Here is a 21,314-nt window from a genome sequence, read left to right as displayed (position 1 = left end):
AAATTCCTTCCCGACCCCAAATATGGCGATCAGTAAGACCCCGAGCATATAGGCAAGAGTCTCCATCCTGACCCCTGTTAGCCATTATACTATTTACCTACCATTGCTTGGTTTTCCTTGACTACTATGTTTTACCATTAAACCATTCCCTCCATAAACTTATCTAACTTAATCTTAAAACCAGACAGGTCCCTCGCCCCCACCGTTTCCCTCGGAAGGCCGTTCCAATATTTCACCCCTCTGACGGTCAGAAACCTTCGTCTAATTTCAAGCCTGAACTTCCCCACGGCCAGTTTATATCCATTTGTTCTTGTATCCACGTTAGTACTAAGCTGGAATAATTCTTCTCCCTCCCTTGTATTAATCCCTCTAATATATTTAAAGATAGCAATCATATCCCCTCTCAGCCTTCGCTTTGTCAGACTAAACAACCCCAGCTCCTCTAGTCTCCTTTCATACGACAGGTTTTCCATTCCTCTGATCATCCTAGTGGCCCTTCTCTGCACCCGTTCCAGTTTGAGTTCATCTTTTTTAAACATGGGAGACCAGAACTGCACACAGTACTCCAAATGAGGTCTCACCAGCGCCTTGTACAACGGAATCAGGACCTCCTTATCCCTACAAGATATACCTCGCCTAATGCATCCCAAGACAGCATTGGCTTTTTTCACCGCCACATCACATTGTCGACTCATAGTCATCCTGCGGTCTACAAGGACCCCTAGGTCCTTCTCCTCCTGTGTGTCACTTAAATCCCAATTAGCTATCAAAATGTATGAGATCCTTAGCTGGAAGATGGTATATTAGTGCAAATGTTTTACTTACTTTTATTATTATTGTTGTTTGTTGTTGTTATTGTTATTATTGCTATTGTATTTATATGTTATTGTTTCTCTTTGAAAATACATATTTATATTAGAGTGATAGAGGTAGTTATTACTGTGGTCAAGGTTGCCTAAGAGGTTTCCATACTAACGTCTTGTTGTCTGTTACCCAGAACTTTCTGAGCATGAAGACAATAAAAAAGTACTTTTGCCATAAAAAATACACTTGCAACTTTTTTAGCAGTGCCTTTAAGGAGCACAGCAACTTGTTTTTTGTCAAAACAGGCACCATAATTATGGATTATGGAATTTGCACAAAATATTGTAAATTACAACAAAATATGTTTATCTAATATGTTTTACCTAATACTAACATTGAAATATGAAGTTACTTATTTATGAATTGCTAATGCTAAAATTTATATTTGTAATTAGCATCTCCAACCTGCTCTTCAAGCGAGTATGTGTGTGCCAGTGGAGGATGTATCTCAGCATCTTTGAGGTGTAATGGAGAATTTGACTGTGCTGATGGCTCTGATGAGGTAACTGATGCATTTCTTTTGAGCCCCTTATACTATTTGTTGTGAGGTTTACGATCAACAAGTTTAGAAACTGAAAATTAATAAAACAAGAATTAATTCCATGAGCCCAATGTTTTCACCACCAAATGATAAAGCAAAATATGCAAACATATAATATCAGAACATTTATATTCCAGATCTCGACTTGAAATTCAATAGCAGTTTCAATCGCATTGTAAATACACCTCTACCTCGATATAACGCTGGCCTTGGGAGCCAAAAAATCTTACCGCGTTATAGGTGAAACCGCGTTATATCGAACTTGCTTTGATCTGCCGGAGTGTGCAGCCCCGCCCCCCCCCCGGAGCGCTGCTTTACTGCATTATATTCGAATTCATGTTATATCGAGTCGCGTTATATCTGGGTAGAGGTGTAATAAAGAAGCAGCAGCAGCCAGGGCAATTACATTCTAACAGCCTTGAAGAATTCTGCTTGGTCTGTCTATAACTGTATTGTTATTGTAATGAATACTGCAGTACACATCTGTATTTAAACAGATGGATTGTGTAACAGAATGTAAAGAAGATCAGTTTCGATGCAAAAATAAGGCCCACTGTATCCCCATCAGATGGCTATGTGATGGAATCCATGACTGTGTGGATGGCAGTGATGAAGAAAACTGTGAAAGAGGTGAGACATTGTTCTTGTCCTTAAATGGTAAACTCTCGATTTTCTCCACTTCTTTATATTTAAGCCTATAATAAGTTAGCAGCACCCCAGAGTTTACTAAAGTGGATTAACTGAAGACTCTGTGATCCCTTCTTACAAAGACATTACAGCTGTTCCTCAAATGCCTGGCTGCAATGTCACAATCATGCTGCTTAATTCTTTCACTTTGTATAACAGTTTTTTGTTCCATGGGAAAGAAAATAATGTGCCTTCGGTACAAATATTATCAAAGAAGAAAATTCAGAATGTTAAAAAAGTCTGTAGTTTATAGCCAGTTTAGGCAACATTAATATACAGAGCTGTACATTTTTCAAACAAGCTGCAAAATAAAACAAAACAAAAAAATAATAAAGGCCCCAATCTTGCAACTAATTCCATGTGAGTGGACTCCTGCGCCATTTAGGGGCTCTATGGTAGAGGGCCCATCCACAAAGAACAAGTTGGAGTATTGGGACCTAAGTGTTAAACATTTAGGTCCAAATCTGAATGCCTAAAATCCAAGCTTCTAAATACATAATTAGGCACCTACATAGAAGAGGTCTGATTTTCACAGATGCTGAGCACTGACAAATCCCATACTAATCTCACTTTTTCAACCTTGCCTTAATAAGTAAAAGCAAATAGAACATCATTAAAAAGCTTCTGCACACAATTTTCCTCCTGAGGGATAGAAATGAAAAGGTAAACCACATAACAGTACTTATGCTCTAATCCTCCACTTAACGACTGCCTCAAGTACCATACACCACAAACTACAACCTTAACTCTGTCACTATAGGGATGCCAGCCTCCAACACCTGACGTTTTTCAGTAAGTGTAACGTTTAGAGTCTTGTGTGTCACAGCAGAGTAAAGCAAAGCATAATCAAGTCTTAACAAGAAAAATGCATGATTCAGCATATTGGCAACTACTTGTTCCCAATCCTAAAAGCGATAGCAAAATTAATTGTTCCCAGATGAATGGTGTTGCATTTAGTTGTATAAAAATGCATGTTGTTCAAGTGAGCCAAGCTTACCATTTGATCCAGACATCTATGTAGAATTGACTTTTCCTTATCATTATTTACCACCATGAATGATGAGCCAACGTGATGAATGTTAATCACCTAACTGGCAGGTACAATATGAGTGCCACAATAGAAATGTCATTGGGAATTTCTTTCTTAAGTTTCATAAGAATGAAAGATAAGCCTAAGAGAGTTAAAGGACATCTCAGAAGCTTAGAATGTGTGGGCTTTGGTGTCTGGTACCTGTCAGCATGGTAAAGTGTGTGTCTGGGGTGGAAACAAATAAAGTACCCCAAGCATATATACAGATCATCACTGTACTCGATCCTCCAGCAGCTGGGGTGAAAAGATTAGATTTGCAAGATATCATTAAGGTCAGCAAATGGTGGGGGGAAGTGATTTCCAAGGTTAAAGGCTCCTCACATAAACAGCTTTGCCAACAGCATCCTTTCTTTTAGAATGAGGAGTTTAATCAAGACTATTGTTCTTAATTAAGTTATTTGATTTGAGCCAAACATTCTACATTGATCATACTAAAAAAGAGTAATTTACAATACTTCTAACAAACTCTGTTAGTTTCAAAGACCTTGTGCAATGCAATAATCAACGACAGAATCAAACCAGTCAGCAACTGTTATCTTTACTGAGAACAAAATATTGGACTTAGAACAAGAAAATGAAAGAAGTCAAATCATTAGAATAAGTAGCTTTAAAACTAGGAAGAGGTGAGGTTTTGTGAGGGTATTTAAAATTACAAAGGGAAACAGAAATATTAACTAAGGAGAGTATCACATTTGCAAGTGATGAAGCATGAATCATTGTAAGAAAGTGATCAATAAAGTTTAAAAGTGTAAAGAAATAGTTTTTTCTTTGTTAAAACTGCCTTTTATGTGCTTCAGTTATACTGCTTTGTGTAAACAGGTAGCAATACTTTGTCTTTTTATGTAAAGCACAAAACAGAACAAATCCCCCTTCATCAAATGTTTAGTCCAAACTGACTGATGCTTGTTTAGACCAATATAAGTTACACTTCTCACATTTGAAAACAATTTGCATCCTAGAAGGTCAAAGTTTAAACAAGTCCAGTGTGCAAATGAAAATATAAAGTGACTCTAACAGTTCTTTGAGAAGCCTCCTAAAGATTCAAGCAGATGATGTCAGTTACTGCCATATTATGTACGGAGAAAAAAACTGATGACTTGTGTAGTGGTCAAGGGGGAAAAACCCGGTATGCAACTCATAAAAAAGGTGATTTGTAAAGAGAAATTTTCAAACATTTTAGCATATTTTAAAAGAATAGGGAGTTATTGTCAATTAAATAGATATTCAAACAGATAAATAGTGTTGATCTTTAAATTGAAATAGCAACTAAGCCTGTCATTTCACTAGTCACTGCTACCACAAATGAATACAAGAAGCCAGAAGCTGTTCTTAATACTACAACATCTGTTCCTATTGTGAAAATTTCAAGTGGATGGATTATTAAAAACCTTGAACAAAACAGAAATGACTATATTACTTAGGTTAGAGAACTGAAAACCTAGTAAACATGGCAAATTATTCTTTTGTTTGTATTCAGTATGCATGGCAATCTACCTAATGTTCTTAATTGTTTAAAAAACAAACACTCAAACACCTGTTATTGTTTACTAAATTTCTTGTTAATTTGATAAATAAAATCAGTTCTGTATTGTGATATAATTGATATATGAACAAAATAATTAACAACATATTTAATAATCTAAATGCTAATTGAAGTGTTTTTAGTAGAATACAAGTTACACCACTTCAAGAAAGAGTTAGGCATATTGGAAAAGGAGGAAATACCATAAATACTTAGACTTTTATAATTAAGCTTATATAATATATGAAGTAACTTCTGTCCCATATCTCTTAATGGTCCTTTTTAAACTGAATTAACGAGCAAACCCAAACCGTCCACTCTGTTACTGAAAAGACACAAAAGGTGTTTGTTGGGCTGTTATGCTCTATTGCGCTATCACTTCTGGAATATATGGTCTGTGGCAGAGTGGATTTGGGAGGAGGAATGGAGGGGCAAAGTTGGAGCATCACAATCAATTTAGGACAAACCTGGAGGGGTATGGCCTTGAATAAGCTGGGACCTTTCTTTTTGTTTCTCCACTTGAACCTTGCAGCATTGTGTCCTGATGTACTCAAGTCCTTTGCCCTCAGAACTCTTCTGCAATAAAGAAAAGTTGCATAGAAGAAGATTAAAATAAGCTCCTTCACTGGAGGGTTTCGAAAAGAAGCTGGATAGCCATCTGTCTTTGATGGTTGAGACACAACAAATCCTGTGTCTTGGCAGAGGCTTAGACTATCTGACCCTTGCTGTCCCTCCTAACTTTATGGTTCTATGAGTCTAAGACATTTTAACTATTATAGAGGCTGAATAACTTTAAGGGGAACATGCTACATGGGGTGGCTATCTCCTGACTCCTGTACCTCCTTCCCTGCCTTAGCCCCTCAAAGTCACACTGAACTTGGCTCCATTACAGGAGCCACAAAACAAAGAAAGAATAATGAGTGGCTATGCTATGTTGGGGAAAATGCATTGAATGGCCATCTCCCCTTTCTGCAAGCCTCTCCCAAGCCTTCCCCATGGGATTTGGGCCTTTAAATTATGCTCCATGTTTCATTAGCTTACAGTAGAATATGGACAAATGAAAATAGGGTGTATTTGTTTTATTTATACCATGAATTCACAATGTATTTATTTCTTCAAGGGGGAAATATATGTAAAGCCGATGAGTTTCTGTGCAACAATTCACTTTGTAAACTCCATTTTTGGGTGTGTGATGGAGAAGATGACTGTGGAGACAACTCAGATGAAGTCCCTGAAATGTGTGGTATGCCTTTTGTTATTTTAATGCTTTGTATTCCGTGGCACTGAAGTGAATTAGTGAAGTAGAAATATGTACAGTTTACAACCCTCAATTTAGGAATATATAGAACTCACTTCACTATGTCTTTTCTGTCCAAGACTCTAAATAAGTTATGCTTTTCCTCATTTGACTTTTAAAGGTTTGTCTTAAATATGGTATACAAACAGTAGGGTTAGATAAAAACAAAACGTATATTAAATTATATTATTCTACAATCCAGTGGAGATTTTAAAATCAGAAATGGCAATAAACAAATACCTATTTTTTTTCTCTCAAATGGGGTTTACAATTATTCTGGTACATCTCTGAGTCTGTATTGAGAAATCACTTCCATTTACCAAGAATAAATGGACTCAGAACACTCCCAGGACCATTGCTGTGCCTTGGACCCCAGCCAAAGCAGGAGTCAGAGGAGGAGGGGCATTGTGGAAGTGCAACCATTTGTTCCAGGGCAGAGGGATGGTCCTTGGGCTGCAGGAGGGTGCGGGAGGTGGTTGGGTTGGAGTTGGGGAAGATCAATGGCTAGGGTTGGGTCTGTGGTAGAGGGGAGGCCCTTCACCTCACTGAGACTGTCCTCCTGGATTCACTCCCTTCCTCTGCTTCCTGAAGCAGTTAGGAGGCAGGGGTGGTGGGGAGCTGGGAAAGGCAGTCTCAACGAGGAAAACCAGGATCAGAGGACAGTCAGCTGCATATCTCCCAGGGGTAGCTTCCCACTAGAACCAGCTCTGGACCCTACTTCACTTTGCTTCCCACTATCTTCCTCCTACATAAATACCTGTAAGCCCCACCCCCTCCTTTCCTAGAGGATGTGGAGTTTAATAGACATGCAAGCACAGATCTTTTTAGCCCATAGAGTGTTGAAGGATTTCAGGGCATGTCTATACATACAGCACTGCAATGGCGCAGATGTACTAGTACAGCATGGCATCGTGTGTGGTGAAGAGACTGTGCCAACAGGAGAGAGAGCTCGCCCATCGGCATAAAAAACCCACCCCCGCAAGTGACAGATGATATGTCAGCTGGAAAAATGCTCCCAGTGACACAGTGCTGTGCACACTCGCGCTTATGCCAGTGTAACTTATGTTGCTCAGGGGGTGGAATATTCACACCCCTGAGCAACATAAGTTTTACCAACATAACTGGTAGTGTAGACATAGCCTCAGTTGAAACTCACTGATTAAAAACATAAGATATAGGATTGGAAGGGACCTCCTGAGTCATCAAGTCATTGAGTGCAGTCCTCTAGTATCTCAGGCAACCAAGAAATATTAAAACTATCTTAAAACTAGTTGTTTTCTTGCCCCCACTACTCCTATTGGAAGACTGTTCCAGAATATCACTCCTCATGTGGTTAGAAACCTTCCTCTAATTCCATGTTTAAACTTACTCAGTGGAAGTTCTTCTGTCAACATTGTCCTTTAGCTTAACTACCCTCCCTGGTGTTTACCCCGATACAGGGATGCTGGAACGGGGGGGAGCAGGGAACGCAGGGGCATTTTTTAAAGCTGCCCTGGAGCTCTAACCGTGGCCAGGCTTTGCCCAGGGTAAGGGCCGGGTCTGGGTAAGAGCAGTGTGGGCAGCTGTGGAAGCCTGGGTCCCTCCACCTGCCCTGGGTGGGGAGCCCAGGCTCCCTGGCTTGGCTCCAGCTTCTGGCTTGTCCGGGGATAGGGCCACCAGGGGAAGAGGAGTGGTGGGGTGGGGATGTGGCCTTGGGAGGAAAAGGAGGGGTTTCAGGGAGGAAGTCGGGGGCTCCTGCCCCCCTCCCCTTTTGGGAAGGCTCCACTGTCCCTGCCCTGATGTATTTATAAATAGTAATTGTATTCCCTTTCAGCCTTCATTTTGCTCACAAAATCTTTCACTACAACTTGTTCAATTTTAGAGTAGAGCCCTAAACAATCTGAGTGTTTACTGGAGCTTTCATAAGTGAAACTAGTTATGAGCCCTTAGTGCCATCAACTAGATACCTGCAACTGAACCAGCTCCTCTAAGCAACCTGTGTGACTTCCACTGAGGGACAAATCAGCAGGACAGCCTGCTCAGCTTCTGGTCTCTGAGCGAGTAGAGGAAGGGAGGTCCCAGCTGCTTCTCAAGATTCAGCAGTGGTCATCACTATTAGCAGAGAAAAAATAAAACATTGATCCCAGTGAGTGGAGGGATAGAAATAACAGAAAGATGACAAAAGGAAAAGACAGTATGACATGAAAAATGACACAAGCATGGAAAATTAAGAATGGGGCAAATATGAACAAGATAAACCAATTAAAGAGATATATTGCTTCTGAAAGTGAGAGCATAATAAACCATTAGAAAACAATACATCAAAATGATGAGGGCAGGAAAGAGGAAACAGTATAGAGATGGCAAGATTATGTGATAAATACATGGAAAAAAGGAATCAAGAGACCCTGGGTTATGGTCTAAGCTGTGTAAGTGCTTTATGACCTTGGACAAGTCACTCCATCTCTCTGTGCTTTAGTTTTCCTATCTATAAAATGGGAACAATTATACTTACTCCCCTTTGTAAAGTCATTTGAGATCTATGATTAAAAGAATTGTGAATATATGTATTATTAACTAATTTATTTAAGATTGTTTATGTTTATATTTTTCTAGCAGATGTCTTTTATCTCTTGTGAGTTTAAGTGTAAGGAAAGGGGTGGAAACTCGAATTGGCCAAAGTTTTTCTACTATGAAATATACCCTGCCTCCTTTTTTAAAAAAAAAAGTCAACTAAATTATTTTACAGCCTTAAAAATTATCTCATTTGCCCTTCCCAAAACTGTAATTTCAGCCTTGTAAAATAATAAAATTTTCATAAAGTAACAACTGCTTAAATGCCAGCTCATCACATCAGGAGGGCATAAAATCATGCAATACTTACACATCCAGTGCTCATTTACCATACTGGAAGGAGGCACAACGCAAAGACAGTAAGCTTCATGAGCAACTGAAGGATGCTTGTGCATAACTACAAAATATTGTTATTATTCTATATTAATGGCTGCTATCTGATGTTTTCTTTATACAGTCAAATTTCCATGCCCACCTACAAGACCCTACAGATGTAGAAACAACAGGGTTTGTCTGCGACCTGAACAGATTTGCAACGAGATTGATGACTGTGGTGATAACTCAGATGAAGATCACTGTGGTAGGTGAATTTACCTTTTAAGGCATTTGATTAAAAAAACAATTAAAGGCAAATTTATTACAAAGATTAAATTGTACTTATGAAAAGTTTAATTGAAAGTTTGTGGATCATAATTTAACGCTCAAGACAATTAGGCTTGACATCTTTGCAACTCTTTAATGCTTCATGGTCATTTCCATTTTTATGTGCAAGTAGTCTAAACAATATGAATTGCTAATCTTCTTGTGATTTTTCATTTGTGATTATGTAGATAAGATCCCATATAAAGCAAAACCTTGTAAAAAGGATGAGTTTACTTGTAGTGATAAGAAATGTATACCCATGGAGCTGCAGTGTGATCGGTTTGATGACTGCGGAGATGGTTCAGATGAGCAAGGATGCAAAATAAGTGAGTTTGGTTGATAAGCTATCTGTTTTTCATGCTTGTAGCACAAAAGAAGTAATACAATGAGACTGTATTCTTTCATGCAGAACCTATCCAACAAAATAGAGTTTTTATTAACATGAAAAAGTATAACCTATGTAGTATCTAAACTAATATAGCTGAGACTTACTGTTTAAAGTAGAATATGAAGAAAATGATCAACTTTTCAAAATAATAGTTATTTTGCTACAGAGAAGAACCAACTATCCGACCCTCCAAGGAGTGACTCAATCCATTTTGAGCTGGTTTAGCTGTTTAAATTGATTATATTTCATTTCACACCTATTCTTCTCTATCAAGATAAATAAAAAGGTTTTATGATATGAAATTCTTGATCTGAAACAAAATCACTGAAACTAAGCTGACAAAAGAAACTCATCCAAACATCGGTAATACAGTTTATCAGGACTTGCTAGAGTCACACACAGATATAATTTATTTAAATAAATTCAATGAGCTAATAACTTTCATACACCTACATTTTATTAGCATACTTTTATTGTGCAGAAAATACATTAAATTATAGTCCTTTGTGGCATTGGGTTGTTTTCTTAGGATGGTTGCAGTATATGCTAAGAAAACTAGTTGTTTCCCAAATTCATGCAGCTATAATTAACTCAATATGAGCTAGAATAATTCTAGAATGTATGAGAGTGGCTTTCACAGCCACTCTCTTCAGTTTTCCATTTATGTCCTTGCAACTTGTGGGACGTACAAATTTGGTCAAATGTTTAGTCGGATAAGCCTGATAATACATTTATTCAGGCTTTTTCAAACTTCTTTGATATGACAAGCAAGCTGAAAGTCTTATATGAACAGGCATTTCTATGAGATTCTGGTTCTCTGTCAGGAGTATTATTTTTAGAGTAATCTTATGTCGGGATTATGTCCCTTTCTCCACCCTCCAGTTAGTTCCCCTGTGAAGTCTGAGGAGTATGAACCTGGACCTCCTCAGATTATATAAATCTTTCTTTGAGGATCTGCAGTTCTCGCTCTGAAAATAAAAAGAACGAGGAGTACTTGTGGCACCATAGAGACTAACAAATTTATTTGAGCATAAGCTTTTGTGGGCTAAAACCCACTTCATCGGATACATGCAGTAGAAAATACAGTAGGAAGATATATATACCCAGAGGACATGAAAAAATGGGTGTTGCCATACTAACTATAATGAGAGTAATCAGTTAAGGTGGGATATTATCAGCTGGAGAAAAAAAAACCTTTGTAGTGATAATCAGGATGGCCCGTTTCCAACAGTTGACAAGAAGGTGTGAATAACAGTAGGGGGAAAATTAGCATGGGGAAATAGGTTTTACTTTGTGTAATGACCTTTCCACTCCTAGTCTTTATTCAAGCCTAATTTAATGGTGTCAAGTTTGCAATTAATTCCAATTCTGCAGTTTCTCATTGGAGTCTGTCACCATGCAAGGCACTGCATTTAGCTGTATGAAGTGGAAATCCATCAACTTCATGAAAAAACTTGAGACCTGTCACCATGCAAGTCTCTGAAAATAGTTTCCTGGGTAATGGTCACCTCAGTCAAGAGAATGGGAGAGCTTTCCACTGTCCTCCATGTTTGGTCTTGCGTAGTAATAAGTTGGTCCTTCACACTTACCCTTATTTTTCCAAAAGTTCTGTCCCCCTTTTACTTATTCAAATCTTCCCTTTCAAGTTTGTCACAAACCTGTGTAAGGAAAGGAAAAAGCCTTTTCTGATATTTGAGAAAGAAGCTGAATCTATTTTCATTCTCTTCAAGAGTACAGTGAAATCCAGATATATCATAGCCAAATAGATAAAGTTCATTATCCAGGAGTTTTACAAAGCTACAGAGTTTCCTGTCCACTGAAACTTAGTGCCCACTCTACTATAACCATGTCCATCTCCTTAGTCAGAGAGGAGGTGTACCAATGGACAAGTTTTGCAAAGATGCATCATGGAAATGCCAAGAGATACTTAACTAATGTGCTAGTGGATGCTGCAATAATTCTTTTTGAGCTTGTTCTTATGCTGTGTAGCCTCCATAATAATAAAAAAAAAAGATATACATAAAGATGTGTACCACTATTTTATGGTTTTGGTATCATTTTAGCCATAGTGAAATAAAAGTATTTGTTATACAGTGATCTTAAAATTCATTTTGTCCTACAGAATATGAGTGTGTGTTTCTTTTTTAACAGGAACTTAGTGTTAGAGTTCCCCACAGAACGGGAGGAAGTTTAAAGTTCTTACATGTTAATTGTATGGCTGGATTGTATCATATATAGTTGAACAAATGCATATAATCAGTAAAATGCCCACTGCTAAAATACAAATGGATATTTATTAGAGTTGAGTGACGAAAAATGAATAATTTATCTAACAAACTAAGCTTCTTCTTTTGCATGTGGAATATCCACAGCCAGCTTGCAATTTCCTATATTTGTTTGTTATTCAGAGATGTTTGAGAGGATTTTTGTATGTGTGATTGTGGTTTTTAAAAATGTTTTGGCGTGATCACAAATGTAGTTATCTGCAAATATCCCATAATCTATCAGTGTTGATTAGTTGGGTAGGGTAGATAAAAAATATGGTACTGTTTCTGTTCCCTAATTGGATGAGAGTTCAGGCACTTATGTCCACATATGTGGACAGGCATATGTGAGAAATTAACAGTCTGTTTCCACAAACACCTTGTTGAAATATTTTTGCCAGTAATAATCAGTTGCACAAATGTTTGTTGAAATTAAACATAGAAGTATTGTGAGCATGACTGAAGTGAATTTAAAATTTCAGAAATCTTTTGTTGTATTCAAGCAGCTTTAGTAGTTAGTCAAATTTGTTTAATTAAATAGAATGTATCATAAAAAATAAGAGAGAAATTCTAACAATTAATTATTTTACCATCTATAGATATTCCATGTTACCAATTTAAAAGTCTGTTCCCATAGGTCCCACTGAATATACCTGTGAAGCTGATGTGAATCCTTGTGGAGATGATGCATACTGTAATCAAACAAAAGCATTCGTTTTCTGTCGGTGTAAGCCTGGATTTCAGAGAAACAGAAGGAATAGGCAGTGTGAAGGTAAAGTATATTTCCTTTGCAGCTTTTTTTAAAGCTTTGTATTGTAATTCTTCTACATCCTTTAACTAAGTAAATTAAATGATTGCTTTTTAGAGTCATAGAGTTTAAGGCCAGAAGGCACCACCAGATCATTAGTCTGACTTCCTGAATATCACAGGCCACCAACACCATGCAGCACCCACACACTAAAACCAACAACTGAAATTAGGACAAAGTCTTACAGCCCAACTAAACTATTATGTGCCAGAGACAAAGAATAGAATGGACTGAGATGTACCAGTGCCCACGGCCGCACCATTGGCAGAGAAATGATTCTGAGATTTACCCAGGTAATCCTGTCAAATGGCCTGCACCCACATGCTGCAGAAGAAGGCGAAAAACCTTGAGGAAAATTCCTTCCTGACCCTACAGGTGTTGATCAGTTAGATCCTGAGCATGTGAGCAAGAACTTGCCAGCCACATATTGAGAGAGAGAATGCTCAATGCCACCTCAGAGCCTTGGCCTACACCATCCTATGTCCCATCTCCAGCTGTGGCCCTCACTGATGCTTCAGAGGAGAGAGATACAAATAAACAAAATTCCTGAGCCCTGCAGGTGGCTGACTGAAACCCTGAAGCATAAGAAACGAACTGGAAGTGAGCCCAGGGCTGCTGAGCCCTGCCCCCTACCATCACAAACAATCAGATCATAGAATTACACTAATAAATTTGAACAGCTAATAAAAATCATGTGTACTTATGGGATGTCATTTTACATCTCAGAGTAATTGGACTGTGAAACTAACCACACATGATATACTTATAATATGGAATACTACTGCTAGAAATTTGGTTGGTTTTATTCTGGCTCTAGTTTAGCAATGCAAACTAAGAATTAACGTCACAGGAACTGTCAGAGAATTAGTTTCATTCAGTTAGAAGGTATAGCCTTACTGACATCCTCTTGAGTTTATAGGACTCTTTTTTAAAGGATACTGTAAAATGAACTTTTGATACTTCTGAAAAACATGATATGCTCCATTATGCTTTTTCAGGCCTTCCTTCAACAATGCTAAAGTGTGCTCTTCATTGAGGTGGCCTCTGCATATTCATTCTTGGGAGGTTGTGTCACTGAACTTTAGGAACATTTTCTGCAAGCAGAACCTTGTGTGGCTCTGCACATTCATAGCTGAGGTTATAAAAGAACCCAATCACCTCAGTGTAGAGCCAACCACCTCAGTTCTTGCCATTATGTAGCCAAATGCTGATACAGTGACTCTTTCTCTGTGACCAGAGTGATTTTTTTCCAGGAAGATTAATCCAAAATTTATTTAATTTCTGGTGTATTTTAGGTAATTTGCACCATTACACATTCAGGTTTTTATTCTGCCCTTGGGTCACAGGAGCCTTGGGACAAGATGGTCACCCCACCAAAAACTCAAATGAGAAAAAGGGATTCAAGTGCTGCATATTTTGCCCTCCATGGTCTTGGAGGCAGACACACATAATTGCTTTTCACTCTGCACGAAGCCCATTCCCTAGATGGTTGCTTTGTTTATAAGGCCTTCATACTTCAACCTTTTAGAAAATGCAGAGTCCCCATGCCTTCGACACAGGGCCAGCTCCAGGGTTTTTGCCGCCCCAAGCGGCGCAAAAAAAAAAAAAAAAAAGCCGCGATCGTGATCTGCGGCGGCAATTCGGCGGGAGGTCCTTCACTCCGAGTGGGAGTGAGGGACCTTCCGCCGAATTGCCGCCGAATAGCTGGACGTGCCACCCCTCTCCGGAGTGGCCGTCCGAAGCACCTGCTTGGCAAGCTGGTGCCTGGAGCCGGCCCTGCTTCGACCCAGAGGAGGCCTTATGATTGCAGTCCCTGGATCTAACATTGGATCAGCTGTGAAATCACAGAATAAGCCATGTTTGGCCTCAAAGTTAGGCATTTCATAGAATCACAGAAGTGTAGGACTGGAATGGACCTCAATAGATCATCTAGTCCAATCGCCTGCACTCAAGGTAGGAGTACATAATAACAAGACCGGACCTGTTCTTAAAAACCACCAATGACTGAGATACCATAGCCTCCCTAGTCAATATGTTCCAGCGCTTAACTACCTTGACAGTTAGGAAGTATTTTCTAACATCCAACGTAAACCTCCCTTGCTGCAATTCAAGCCCATTGTTTCTTGTCCTATCCTCAGAGTTTAATGCGAACAATTTTTCTCCCTCCTCCTTGTAACAACCTTTTGTGTACTTGAAAACTGCTATCATGTCCCCTCTCAGTCTTCTCTTCTCCAGATTAAACAAACCCAGCTTTTCAGTCTTTCCTCATAGGTCATGGTTTTTAGACCTTTAATCATTTTTGTTTAATCATTTAATCATTTTTGTTGCTCTCCTCTGGACTTTCTCCATTTTGTTCACATCTTTCCTGAAATGTGTCACCCAGAACTGGATAGAATACTCTAGTTGAGGCCTAATCAGTGTGGAGTAGAGTAGAAGAATGACTTCTTATGTCTCACTGACACTCCTGCTAATACATCCCAGAATTATGTTTGCTTTTTTGGAAACAATGTTATATTGTTGACTCATATTTAGTTTGTGATCAACCATATCCCCATATTCCTTTCTGCAGTACTCCTTCTAGGCAGTCTTTTCCCATTTTATATGTGTGAAATTGATTTTTACTTCCTAAATGGAATATTTTGCATTTGTCCTTGTTGAATTTCATCCTATTTACTTCACACCATTTCTCCAGTTTGTCATGGTCATTTTGAATTTTAAGCCTCTCCTCCAAAGCGCTGGCCAACCCCTCCGTGTTTGGTCTCATCCACAAACTTTGTAAGTGTAATCTTTATGCCATTATTTCAATTATTGATGAAGATATTGAACAGAACTGGACCCAGTACTAGTCCCTGAGGGACTCCAATAAATATGCCCATCCAGCTTGACTGTAAATCACTGATAACAACTCTCTGGGAATGGTTTTTGAACCAGTTATGCACCCGCCTCATAGTAGCGCCATCTTGATTTTATTTCCCTAGTTTGTTTATGAGAAGGTCATGTGAGACTGTATCAAAAGCCTTACTAAAGTCAAAATATACCAAATCTACTGCTTCCCCTCATCCACAAGGCTTGTTACCCTATCAAAGAAAGCGACTAGGTTGGTTTGACACAATTTGTTCTTGAAAAATCCATGCTGACTGTTACTTATCACCTTATTATCTTTTAGCTATTGGCAAATTGATTGCTTGATTATTTGCTCCATTATATTTTTGGGTACTGAAATTAAGCTGACTGGTCTGTAATTGCCTGAATTGTCCTTATTCCCCTTTTTATAGATTGCTACTATATTTTCCCTCTTCCAGTCCTCTGTAATCTCTCCCCTCTTCCATGAGTTTTTGAAGATAATCGCTAATGGCTCAGATATATCCTCAGTCAACTCCTTGAGTATTTTACGATGTATTTCATCAGGGCCTTGTGACTTAAAGACACAACACTTGTTTAAGTAATTTTTAAATTGTTCTCTCCTTATTTTAGCCTCAGATCCTGCCACATTTTCACGGGTGTTAACTATATTAGATGTCTGATCGCTACTAGCCTTTTTGGTGAAAACTGATCATGGCCACCGTGACACCAAAAAGTTGTTGTCAGACAGAATAGGGTCTAAGGCTGTAGCATCTATGTTTTCAATGAGCACTAAGGTTACATAACCATCAAGAAGATCACTCTGAGAAGTGAGCCCTCCAGTGGGAAATTTCTGCAATGCCAAAGCCAAATTTGACTTCTGCGTAATCCATCTGTACTGGGAGCTCAACAAGTAGCTATGAAATCTATTACGAAGGCATGCTGGTGTTACATCAGCATAAGAGGAGGCCTCAGCATCACAAAGATTTATTCCATTTTAACATGCCAGAACAGGGATTACCCTTAATGCCTATGAACCTGCTACCTTCTTTCTTGATCAGTGTGGACAACACCTGTCACTCAGGCCCATCACCTGGGCATCCTCTTTGACTCAGGCTCCTTTCTAGGTTCTCACATACAGGCTATAGCTATATATTGTGTTGGGTTTTTTTGCATAACATCTCTAAGATATGCCCTTTCCTATCTATAGATACAGAACTGTACCTCTCATCCAAGTTCTCAACATCTCATGTCTCGATTACCATAACATCATTCTCTCTGGCTTTAACAAATGCAAGCTTACTTCACCCATATCCATTCAGAATGCTGCTGCAAGGGTCATTTTCCTATTGCATCACTTTGACCATATCACCCCTCTTTTTATATCACTCCACTGGCTCTCTCTTCTCTTTTGTATCAAACAAGAGTTGCTTATCTTCACTTTCAAGACCCTTCACAGTCAGTCTGCATTCTATCTATCATCTCTCATTTGCTGTTGAGCTGCTAGTGCTCACTTCTGATCAGCTGATGATGTTGGTCTCCATGGCCCCCTTGTTAAATTTAAAAAAACAACACCTTTGTGTTTTATCCCATGCTCCCTCTCATGTTTGGGAGGCACTCCTCATAAATGTCCACAAAGCCACCTCATTATCCACATGCAAATCCTTCCTCAAAACTTTCCTTTGCCATGATGCTTATTAAAAATGTGACTATGTTTAGGCTGCCTACTGCCTATCATGCTGACCAATACTGTCTCATTGTTTACTTGTACTCCCCCATCTATTTATATCCATGAGTCATCTCTTGTCTTATACTTAGACTGTAAGATCCTCTAGGGTAGGAACTGTCTTGTTGTTCTGTGTTTCTACTGCACCTATCACAATGAGGTCTTAGTCAGAACTAGGGCTCTTAGGCACTATGGTAATAAAAATAATAAATAATAGTAATAATGATATAATCAGTGTGGGGGGTCCTCTTCAGCATTATCTCCTCTCCTCAAGTGGGTCATCAATTCCAGGATCCCATTGTAACCATGCCTTAATGTGTCACAACTGAGGAAGCCAAATTCAGGACAAACTGCTGAAAAGTAGGGCAAACCCAACCCAAAACTGGTGGTTATTCTTTTGTAAGATATACCAAAACAGCCACAAAAGTAAACTCCTGTTTCACCACACTGGCTAGCAAAAAAACATAAAGGCAGTTTCCTCAGGCATTCCAGGTCTTATATCACCACCAAAAACATTGGGTTCAGAGATGAGTGAATTTTTACAACCAGTTTCATCAAATAATAGGTTCTTCTGATCCCAAAGGACCAGCCACACACCCAGGTCAATATATTACTTTGATCTTACCCAAAAATCACACTGATGCCAATCCTTTAGTATCTAAAATCTAAAGGTTTATTTATAAAAAGAAAGAAAGAAAAATGTGAGAATTAAAGGAATCAATTACAGTAATGTCAAAATTCTTGGTTCAGGCTTGTAGCAGTGATGGAATAAACTGCTGGCTTAAGTCAAATCTCTGGACTACATCCACAGCTTGGATGGGTCTTTTGGTCCTTTGGTCAGAGCTTCGGTTTGTAGCAAAGTTCCTCCATAGGTAAGAAGCAGGAATAAAGACAAAATGGAGGTGTTTCCAGGGCCTTTTATAGGGCCTTTTCCAATGTGGAGGGCACCCATTGTTCTTACTGTGGAAAATTACAGCAACAAGATGGAGTTTGGAGTCACATGGGCAAGTCACATGTTCGTGCCCATTTTCCCTCAGTCATTGCAGGAAGCCATTACCTACACTCCGGACAGCACATTTACATGACCATCCACTCAGTGTAGATGGGTGTCTCCCACGGTCCATTGTCAATCAAGTGTTTCTTGATGAGCCACTTAATTTGAACAGTTCCTCCAAGATGTGCTGGCGAGCTACCTTGTGGGTGTTACCCCAGGAGCAAACATTTGAAATCTAAATATAGAGCCAATACTTACAACTTAAAATACAAAAATGATACATGCATACAGATAGCATAATCATTACCAGCAAATCATAACTTGTTCATAGACACCTCACTTGACAACCTTTGTACAATATTTGCTGCAAATATATAACAGTGGTTGCAACAATGATCTGTATGGTCATATTTTAATCAGATAATGTCACACCCATCCACAACTAAGTGCTTATTAGGTACTGGAAGATAAGATCCAGAATTTTCTAACCCATGCCGCTCAGGGCTCATTGGTTATTTCAGTGAGGGACAGGAAGAATTGGTCCAAATTAGTCATACTTTCTCATTGGAAAGGATGCCAAAAATATTTGATGCCTTGGGACCACAAGAGGGCATTTGTGTGGCTCCAACAGGCATTACTTTCCAAAAAGTCCATGAAACACGGCGGTACAAGCGGATACTGTCTATATTGAGGCAGCTCTCTAAGAATTACATGTATTATGGTAAATAACCATTTGTCTGGGCATTTAAAACCAATGAAGGTATCTAAATTTTCTTTATCAATTCACGTAGTGAGCTAATGCCTCTATATAAAGAAAGTTCATCAGGGTACAAGACTAATGCCAACACATGCAACAAATACTCCCAGAAACTGACCTGATGAGTCATCAGAATTCATACTCCTATTACAAACTTTAATCCTTTTCCCATCAGACACACAAGTGCCAGAAAACACAGATTTATACATGTGAGTTTATACATGCCTTGATGACAGAAATGTAATATAAGCTTACTCTGCTTTAGTTTTTCTTCATCTTTCATTATTTGTTTAGAGGTAATACCTTTCTTTGGACTAACTAGGGAAAAAAAACGTTGTACAGACAAGTCATTCAGGCATAAAAATCCCTTTCCTCTCATCTCAAAATTCCTTAATTCTATACCACTCTTAACTAAGCAGTCAATTGTCCCATCCACTTCCAAGAACAGGAATTGAGGAATGCAGAAAAGGTGAAGTTGATTCTCCCCTTCTTCCCACCTCTTCATTAACTCACTCTTCCCAGTCAATTCTGTTCTATTTGTTAAGTTCATCAGTAGATGTCGCATACAACCAGTTTGTTTTTTGTTTGTTTATTTGTTTTTATTTTATCTGTCAGGCTTCTACCAGACTAATATTGCCACTATTATTTCTTAGGTTGTTCAAAATGAAAGATCATTGACATGTGGAAACTTCATCCATCCCGACTAAATTAGCTTTGAAAAAAGGAGCATTTTCTCAAAGAGATGCATAGAGAAATTAGTTGCATGCTTGTAATTAGCGTACAGTTCAATACAATTTAATTTGTGTGTATGGTCCTTTATATATGTCAAAAACACTTTACAGAAATAGTACATTAATAATCGTACAGAAATAATGTTGAGATTCCCAGAAAAATGGGGGAGCAGAAAAAATGTTAATGGAGTGAAAGAGTTGAGATAAATGTGACTTTTCACAAGAATGAGGACCTCAGTCATAGCTACGGGCTAAGCGAATCAAGATAAGAAGATGGGCAAGAGATAGAGGGATTTAGATGTGTGTATAATTTGCCCGAAGGTATTGTCCAAGATTAAAGCAAGCAATGAAATGTCAGAGGACCAAAGTCAGAAGTTTAAATGATTTCATAATGGAAGATGTAAACACATGATTTTAAGCTTCCAACAGGAATTTCAATAGATCCATTAAAGGAGTGGAATTCAAACGACTAGATGAAGGTACTGGTGACAACAAATTGTTTTGTGAGAAGCTGAAGAAAAATAGCAATCTATAACCTTGAAAGCTGTACTGAGATCAAATAGAATAAGGGAGAGGAGTTATTAAATACCTTGAGAAGGGTGCTCTCTGCAATGTAAAGGGTGTCCAGCTAGTTTGAGAGCAGTCAAGATTGTTGTGCTGGAAGTATTACTCAGAAAAGTGAGAGAAGATCCACTTTCTCCATATCCTTTTTCAGGAGCATATTGTGAACTGAGGTAAATTGGTGAGCAGTTACTTGCACAAGTATTTTGATTTACTTCAGTGGGACTACTCACAAATGTGAGTAAGAGTTTTGCAATCTAACCCAATCTTAAGGAAAGGGAAATAGGTAAATAGGAAACTGTGAAGTGTAGGTTTTCTATGAGATGGTGATAACGACAGTTTTGAGCATGCCATACAGAGATCCCTTGGAGATGTTGATAATACTCAGACTTTTTAGTCTTCAGAATTGATTACAAGTGTTTATTAATGATAATGGAGTGAAATTAGAGACAAGAGTAGGAAGGTAGGAGACAAAATAAGACTGGAGGAGAATCTGGTGAAGAAGTTTTTTGTTCACAGTTGGAATGAAGGAATAAAGTGCTTGGAAGTTTGTGTTCAGATGAATCCTAGAACAGTGGATTGATAAATTTAATCCAAGTATGTATTATCTTATGATGAGTGTTTTCCCCCCTAGATATCAATGAATGCGTGGTATTTGGCACCTGTTCACATCAATGTACTAATATTAAAGGATCATACAAATGTATATGTGAGAGAAATTATAAGGAAAAGAATAACAGCTGTATAGCAAAAGGTAAGGCTACAAAAATTATACCTAATTAATAATATTTAGTTAATTACTTACATAGTTATTTACATATTTAATGGATACTACTGTATTTTGACTTTATAATTCATGTTAAGAAAAATGAGTAGAATATTTCAAACAATGTACATTTACTTGTGATCATCAAGAAAGCAGTCTTTCCAAGTATACATAAGCAAACTATCCCTTTGCCTGCATGTGTTTTACATTTCTACCAACTACAATTTCTCCTGTTTAAATATGTCTTCCAACAAGGATAAGACACATAATATTAGTATTAAA

General features: G+C 38.3%; 1 protein-coding gene across 1 annotated transcript in view; it reads left to right on the top strand.

Moving 5' to 3' along the window:
* LRP1B (LDL receptor related protein 1B) overlaps positions 1-21,314 on the top strand; it is a 1,261,104-nt gene that overhangs the window by 1,131,115 nt on the left and 108,675 nt on the right. Inside the window, exons 71-77 of the mRNA XM_065561615.1 lie at positions 1,260-1,366; positions 1,903-2,035; positions 5,825-5,947; positions 9,012-9,134; positions 9,385-9,522; positions 12,486-12,620; positions 20,901-21,020. Of these exons, the coding sequence (XP_065417687.1) occupies positions 1,260-1,366; positions 1,903-2,035; positions 5,825-5,947; positions 9,012-9,134; positions 9,385-9,522; positions 12,486-12,620; positions 20,901-21,020 (879 nt within the window). The remainder of the gene's footprint in view (positions 1-1,259; positions 1,367-1,902; positions 2,036-5,824; positions 5,948-9,011; positions 9,135-9,384; positions 9,523-12,485; positions 12,621-20,900; positions 21,021-21,314) is intronic.

The sequence above is a fragment of the Chrysemys picta genome, chromosome 11, assembly GCF_011386835.1.
Source record: "Chrysemys picta bellii isolate R12L10 chromosome 11, ASM1138683v2, whole genome shotgun sequence".
NCBI classification, from domain to species: domain Eukaryota; kingdom Metazoa; phylum Chordata; order Testudines; family Emydidae; genus Chrysemys; species Chrysemys picta.
Note: the sequence above shows the minus strand (reverse complement) of the source record. Positions and strands in the feature narration are given on the sequence as shown.